This window comes from Ceratina calcarata, unplaced genomic scaffold (genome assembly GCF_001652005.2).
Source record: "Ceratina calcarata isolate Rehan_Ccalc_2016 unplaced genomic scaffold, ASM165200v1 scaffold388.2, whole genome shotgun sequence".
Classification (NCBI taxonomy): domain Eukaryota; kingdom Metazoa; phylum Arthropoda; class Insecta; order Hymenoptera; family Apidae; genus Ceratina; species Ceratina calcarata.
This window is the reverse complement of record NW_017162104.1, coordinates 135310-143166: the sequence shown is the minus strand read 5'-3', so window position 1 is coordinate 143166 and position 7857 is coordinate 135310. Positions and strand designations below refer to the sequence as shown.

The window sequence follows — 7857 nt, the reverse complement described above, 5'->3', positions numbered from 1 at the left end:
TTTTAGTATTTTCAGGCTTTGTAACATTTTTTAAATAGTTATTATCAACCGGTTTGCGACACGCGTATTGTCACGCTGGCCGTACGATGGCGTGAACCTTTCGGTTTGCTGTATTCCTCTCCGGTTACGTCGCACTGTTCTTATTATTGGCAATTGCTAAATCAGAAGCATGAATTAATGTAAATTATGCCTATTGAAAGCTATTTACAGATAACAGATTTCTACAGAGCAACAAGGCCTGTTTTAATCGTAGAACATTTTTCAAGTCGAATGTATTAAAATTTTATTTATTAAATGTCTGTTTCTGTTAATTATTTTGTAATTTAAGTGTAGGAATTTTCTAAAACTGATGCTAGGGTCAGGGTTTGTCGATCATCGGGTACACCACTGTGTCCAGTTGGCTCATGGAGAGGTTCTTGTTTGTCCAGTCCTTACGTATAGCGTCTGGCAAGTAGTAACCGGGTCTGACGTCTGACTTATCATTTAGTCGCTCCTTCGTCTCAGACACTAAAACGGTGTTTCTCTTATTTTTTTGTACTAAAAATCTACGGTCATCATGGCAACCACACGTGTTGGTCAAATTATGTTCGGCAAAGGCTTGCAAATTGGCCGGAAATCACAGTACTTTGCGTCGAACGTGAAATATTATTGCTGTGAGTATTGATAAGAAAAATACATTGAATAACGTTGAACAGTGTGACGATTAGTTTTGGTGTTGACAAAGTGTTAATCATACTGTCTTTGCAACGTCGTTAAAATTTTAACGACTTGAGATAATCATACATTTGTGCTGACAACGTATTGTAATAATTAATCAAATTTTACATTATGTGAATTTAATGTAAGTTCAATTTAATGTAAAAATTCTGATGTTCCATTTCTTTTCCATATGCGCTTACTATTATTTTTAATACAGTCATGTTATTTATATTTAATAAATTTATTGAACGCCGGTTGTTGACTCCGGTTCTTTATCGTTACGTAACGCTCGATGGGGGCAAAGGTCGTCGACGAAACTGAAATTCAGACACAAGTTGTTTTGAATTGTTCGCAGGCCAAGTTCAGAATTATGAGTTTATTAAGGTTGAGACCACCGGCGAGAAACAGAACGTCGCTCTGGTCACATTGAACAGACCGAAGGCGTTGAACGCTCTGTGCGATAAACTAATGACGGAATTGAACGATGCCGTTACAAAGCTCGATATGAACGAGAGCATCGGCGCGATCGTCCTCACCGGCAGCGAGAAAGCATTCGCCGCCGGTACGATATTGAAAGCATGTATAAAAAATACGTACAAATCCTTGCGCTACGGAATTACGAACATTGAATGCATAATTTCTTATATTTGAAATTGAAATTTAGAAATCTGCAAGTCTATCTCTGATGAAGTCTTATCTGCTTGCCAGTATAATTTAAAAGACTACATTTTTTATCTTTAAATTATTTTTTAAAGTTAAATTATCATTTAGGAGCTGATATCAAGGAAATGCAGAACAATACTTACGCCCAGACTATGAGAGGAAATTTCCTCACGATTTGGGATGGCGTCAGTCGACTTTCAAAACCGGTGATAGCTGCCGTGAACGGCTACGCAGTAAAAGAAATTCTTTTATACGAATGATCCTTTCTTAATTTATTATAATACAAGAATTTTTCTCTGATGTATCATTATTTAGTTAGGTGGTGGGTGCGAGTTGGCGATGATGTGCGACATCATTTACGCCGGTGACAAAGCAAAGTTCGGCCAGCCGGAAATCGCGATCGGCACGATTCCCGGAGCTGGTGGCACCCAGAGATTGACCAGGGCAATCGGCAAGAGCAAAGCAATGGAGATGGTGCTTAGCGGAAATCAAATCACCGCTGAGGAAGCAGAGAAAAGCGGTGAACATCGTTAAACGAATGGGAGAGATAATTAAATTTGAATAGGAATAATTTGTCATTTTTGTTTGTAGGTCTAGTGAGCAAGGTTGTCCCTGCGGACAAACTCATTGCCGAGGCGGTGAAGTTGGGCGAGAAAATCGCTTCCCATTCTCAGCTGGTCGTTGCCATGGCCAAGGAGTCTGTTAATACTGGTAATTTATTAATGAATTAAATTGTAATTATTGAATTTATCCTTTTATTTAAATTGTTTTATCAGCTTATGAAACCACTCTGAAAGAGGGGCTTCATTTCGAGAAGAGGATGTTCCACGGCACATTTGCGACGGTAAACTATTCGAATATAATCTGACTCTTTGAGAAACTAAATTTGTTCATTGATAAAATAATCGTAAATGCAGGCTGACAGGAAGGAAGGGATGTCCGCGTTCGTCGAGAAAAGATCGCCGAAATTCACCAACCAGTAGAACTGAGTATACTCAACTTAACGTTAACGTGCAATCGAATACTTATTTTTGTATTGAGAATTTTGTAATACTTTTTATATTGTTGTTCAAATAAAAATGGTTCCTAATCGTTTTAAATGAAGGGGGCAAAGACAAGACGCGGAGAACGTTCGTAGAGAACTTTTATTATTTAAACGCTACATTCTAACATCGTGTTCCTCGGGTATGATATAATTAATATATATTTTACAGTTAACGGTTCCAGGTAAAATGTCTACTTATTAATGCAGTAATCATGGCGCTCCCGGAAGTACGGAGACGCCGTTGAAAGGTAGTATCCAAGAACGATATAATAGGAACAATGGAATTTCACACCAACGGTATTACAATAAATATGAAACCTCGTAGTAAACGTTATACATATGTTTTACAATCCTCTCGGCGTTTTTCTGTTTTCCTCAGATTTTTCATGGAGAATCGATAGCTACGCGGTATAAAAAGATGTTCCCGTTTCTTTTCTTCATTACAGAAAAGTAATTCTATCTAAAAGTAATTTTTATTAAAATATATGTGTCCGAAACGTTTTCATATATTTTCATATCGACCTCGAAAACGAAGGATAATAGTATCAAATCTCGGGACGAATTTCGAGAATGTCGATTCACTTGTAAAACCTGCGTTGACTAGCTAACACTAACAAGAGCTGTGCACACTTATCTGGTTTTCCTTCTCCTTATATTAAAATAATGACGAAGAAAAGAAAGAAAAAAAAAATGTAATTAAAAACTAGCTACCCTTACGCTAGATATCCTCGTTTCTTAATTAATTAATTAGTTGTCCGCTTAATTTAAGTACACGCCTAAAAGTTCCGTGTAACGTTACCGGGTTCTGCAGGCTCCCAAAGAAATTTTCAACGTTATTTACAATTAAACATGTTCCAAAAAGTTCGGCCAAAAAATATGATATGTGCGTTCATGATTTTTCATTTAACTTTCCTAAAACAAGGAACAACGGTTTGTTTCAGATTGGTCCTGCGTCCGTGAAAATTTCCCCGGTTCCTGCACAATGAAAACTCTCGCTCACTCTCTCACTCTCTCTATCTCTCTCTCTCTCTCTTTCTCTCGGATAAGTAATATATATCACAGTTGCAAGCTCTGCTCGAATAACTAAGTTGGTACGGTAATACGGGAAACGGAAATTAAGCATCGGGCGAGGCGTACATTAATTTACCGCTTGTTGCGGCTCTTCATCGTGAAACGTCTCCAGAAGTTGCCGCTCTTCTTCGACGGAGTTGCAACCGGTGCGTCATACGGATAACTGGATTCCTCGTCCGTGTCCTGAGCGTTCGACGTCTCCCTCGTCGGCGATCCACCATGGCCCGAGTCCCTGTCCCCGTCCCCGGAATTCTTCTCAAGACCTGGTAAGATTGATCATTAAACCACATTTTAATTTCATTCACCATTTTCCTCGAGGCTCTGTTCATCGCGTTTATATTTCGATTCATTAATATCATTATTATTTTGTAGAATTAATTCGTAGCCCATTTAATATGTTTATTTAATTTATGGAATAAGTATATACCTCCGGCGCGTAGCATGTCGAGAAACGTGTTCTCCGCGTTGCCACGCGTGCGTCCCTGCTTCTGGGACGGCGTGCCGAAGCTCAGACTCTGAATATTGATCTCAGCCTTGAGTTGTTCCGGCGGGATGTCGTCCACCCGGAACTCGTTCGGGTCCTCGACGAACGCCTGTTGCAGGTCGCGCATTATCTTCTTGCGTATGGTCTTCTTCATAGACAGGTGTCTCTCCAAGTGTTTCACGTCGCTCTCCGTCAACGTCTTGCTGTTGTCACGACGACGCGACTTCTTCTTCTTGCTGTTTTTCGGGCTCTCCTCCTCGCCGGAGGTTGAGCCGACGGACACGGCGCTGTCGTGTCCCGGCGCCTTCTCCTCGACCGGGAGCCGCGTGTTCTCCCACTTGTTACCGAAACCGAATATGTCCCGCAAGTGCGGTATGTTACGATCCGCCGTCTGCTGCCTCGCCATGGTTCAGTCCTATATTCCAAGCACCTATACGATTATCCACCTGGAAAAAGCATATTTCATTCGGTTAAATCATTGGTTTCTCGCTTGAAGATTTTTGCAATTGATTCCTTAATAGAATTAAAATCGTTCTCGATGTTAATCTTTTGCACTCGAGGCCTTTTGCGCTCGGGCGAACCAGCAACTCGAGACGATTTCGGCTATAAGGTAAAGAAGGTAGTACTGGGACAAAACGAATTTTGGAACCAGTACTTGGACATAATAGATATGTATTTAATAATTTACTGTCCAAGTTTACAATCCCTTTTGAAACTTAATACGTACAAGTGGGACAAGACGGCAGTGGCTGTCCAGGTTTAGCCCCTCACTAATTAATCGAGCTGCAATACCTNTTGAATACAACAAAATCTGTTAAATATTACAGTTTGCAATTAGTTATCGTGCCGGGCGCCGTAGCGAGTGCAAAGGATTAAAAAAACTACGAGGGGAAGTTCAGGAAAATATTTTCTGAATTCAATATCGAAGGTTTCTAGGACAGTGGTGAAAAAATTTCTTAATCACGGAGTCGGTTTCCTTGAAAACAAAACCGCTAAAGCAGTAACGCTCGGTAACCAGTATGAGCATAGTCGAACGGCATTAACGCGGTTTCTCAGACGCCGTTAAATTGCAGTTTTATCAAGAAACCTGCCTCGGCTTTAACGCTCGTGTCCCGTTATCGCGAACGCGAGTCGACGTTTCCTTTTTTCATTGACGACTTTTAATCGTCGCGTCTCCACCTGTCGGATCGTAAACGAAAAAAGTGATTTACGCCAACGATCAGTAAACATCCGTTAGATCGTAACTCGTCGCTGATCGTGCGCCGGTCGTTGACAGTTGAATTTGATTAACGATTCGCGTGTGTGTCATTTCTCCTCGCAGCGTTAGACCAGCGGAGTCATTTGTCTCGCTTAATTACACGAGGTAAGATTATCGTTAAGACTCCTTTCGAAAGGTTTGAGGTTATGCGAAATAACCAAGTGAAAAATCGCGTACGTTCACTTCGGCATGAATAAACAGTATAAGAACATGATTGCGAATATTGCATTTACATCGTATGCAGTTTATTCTGGATAAATTCGATAGTATACTGGTTTTGACATCGGGTTAATAATTGGTTTCGTAGTTAGTACAATGCGGAGTGTATTTCGCCAACATTTCCCAATTGTCTGACGCACTAACGTAACATCAAAGATCAGAATAGAACAAAGGATCGTATCCATCCATGGCATAAAATTCCTCGTACACGGCCAGAAGGCATTTCCTATTAAAGAACGTTGATTTGAATGCAAAGAGACCGGTAGTAACAGAACCGCCGAGCCTTTCTAGTAGAACATTTAGAAACAGAAGCGTTACACCGTTATCGGAGCGTCGTTTAATGAAAGAGTGTCTGGCGTACATTATTTAATTGTAATATGAGGTATTTATAAGATTTATGTTTATAATGAAGAAAGAGTTGAGAGTTACGCGATTCGACGTGGGCCGGACGCTGCGTATCGATAAACGCGAAATCTCACCCACGCGTCCCGTTTGCCTTCCATCGTCGTGAGAAATCGCTTTATTTATACTCCGGAAAGTTATTTTTCCACCATCCGGCCCACGAGCTTATGGCTGCATTCTAATGCACTCTCGTGGGCGTCCCTAACTTCCAGCTGCGTCCAGCTTAAAAACTTACTGTCATAACTATCAAGGCAACTGTCCTTAATGTCTGATATGAAAATCAGTAGTAAATTTACTCAGGAAAGAGTTCATACGACTTTACGACATTTCAGTGCAACAGGTTTTATTCTCTATAAAGTTTGCGTTGTTAAAACAGGAAAGGGAGGAGAATGACTAAAAATTTATTGGTAGATCGAGTTTAATCTCCGATAGAGACAGACGAATTAAGATTCTGACATGGAGTGGCACGTTGGTAACTTGTTTTTTGTCTCAAGTTCTTAAAAAATCCGAAGCACGAAAGCAGCGTCGGTTTATGAAGTTGAATTCAGACGGCCAGTTTGAGAATACGATCCGAACGATTACGAAAGAGACTCGTTCGCACGGGATTATTAAGTATTCACGGTGTGCGCACGCACGTGGTTCGCCGTGATATCGGAGTCCGGTTTGACTGGCCCGCAATCAGCATTTAACACGCTCCCCGTTACGTGGGATGATATTTACCCGCGGTAAAATAACTCGTCGCCGGACAATGACTCGTTCCTCTTAACTCAATTTGTTCTTATCGAATTGACACAGCCTTAAAAGGTAATAAAAAAAAAATATAGTCGAGGGAGCAATGAAACGAAACTGTCTACGATTCTTAATATAATATTAATCGAAGGTTTCATCGTTTTGTTTAATTTCATTAGAAATCTTGATTATTCATAAATTGTATCGTTTCATTCTCACTATAGAAGTACGTCGTTCTCAATGTGTAATAATTAACGACGGGACAGAATCCTAGCTGAAGCAGAGAACGGTGATCCCTCGTCGGGAAATCTATGAAAATCGGCTTTTTCTGACTTTCGCTCCGAGGCGACTTCATTAGAGGAGCTTTCAGCCGAGCTTTTCAAACTGTTTTTCACTCTAGCCTCGAGTGCTCGCTCGCTACTACACGCTGCTTTAACAGCTTTGGGAACACCGTTATTTTCAGCGAAGGCCAGCCATTGATTTATGAAAATCCAAAATTCTTCTTTGGTTTTGATCAACGATATTTAAAATATATGCAAATTTTCAATCTTTCAATTATTACCGAGTTTCGTTCCATTTACGGTTTACTAAATATTGTTTAATCCGTCAATTCCTGCAGCATGCGCTGACATTTCTCAATCGTTCTATGTAATTCTCTTAATTATCGTAGAAACGCTATCGCGTTTCGCGTTGAATTAATGGTACTGTAAGGTAATGGCATCCGAGCTGCCGCTCGGTTGCCAGGCAGCGGGTTTCGTCCAGGTAAACCGCTCTTCTCGTTTCCTCTCTTGTTTCCTCTTTCGCTGCTCGTGCCTCGTTGCCGATACAAACGCCGTATTACCAGTCTATCGACGTTTGATATCGGTCGAACGGGCTCAGCGGTGCGCAAACTCCTCCTCCTCCTCCTCCTCCCAGCATCGGCACGGCTTCAAACTAGTTCCAGGATACGGAACACGACGCTGGAAGAATGTCCAGGTGTTGTGTTTGTTTCGCCATCGACCCATTCCGGCCCACTTTTCAACCCGTTTCAGGGATATTGCTCCCTCGACTAAGAATAACGCGGCGACATATGATAACGCATGCAGAGTCAGTAACCATACATAATTCCGCGACTCTTCGTCTGAAATCTCCTTACATTCTGAGAGAATCAATTTTTAAACAACAGACGTTGTATTAATTAAAACACGTAAGATATAATAATTCTCGTTTATTTATTACGTGATTAGGAAAACGAATTAAAAAAAGATTTATATACTACGAAAGGAATTGCGTGCAGCTATTAAAAAA

The 7857-nt window shown here is 40.8% G+C and overlaps 2 protein-coding genes across 4 annotated transcripts in view; one reads left to right on the top strand and one right to left on the bottom strand.

The window, feature by feature from the left end:
* Positions 1-444: 444 nt before the first annotated feature.
* Echs1 (Enoyl-CoA hydratase, short chain 1) lies at positions 445-2480 on the top strand. Its single transcript, XM_018026396.2, has 7 exons — positions 445-653; positions 1055-1261; positions 1471-1595; positions 1678-1882; positions 1954-2073; positions 2139-2206; positions 2280-2480. The coding sequence occupies exons 1-7, from the start codon at positions 557-559 to the stop codon at positions 2343-2345; spliced, it is 888 nt and encodes a 295-aa protein (XP_017881885.1). The 5' UTR covers positions 445-556; the 3' UTR covers positions 2346-2480.
* Positions 2481-2489: 9 nt separating this feature from the next.
* The window catches only part of LOC108626004 (uncharacterized), a 22748-nt gene continuing 17380 nt past the window's right edge, over positions 2490-7857 (bottom strand). For all 3 annotated transcript variants that reach the window (XM_018026397.2, XM_026814424.1, XM_026814425.1), the window contains exons 2-3: positions 3906-4408; positions 2490-3741 (exon numbers count right to left, since the gene is read on the bottom strand). In XM_018026397.2, the coding sequence (XP_017881886.1) occupies positions 3551-3741; positions 3906-4368 (654 nt within the window). In that variant the 5' untranslated portion in view covers positions 4369-4408 and the 3' untranslated portion in view covers positions 2490-3550. The remainder of the gene's footprint in view (positions 3742-3905; positions 4409-7857) is intronic.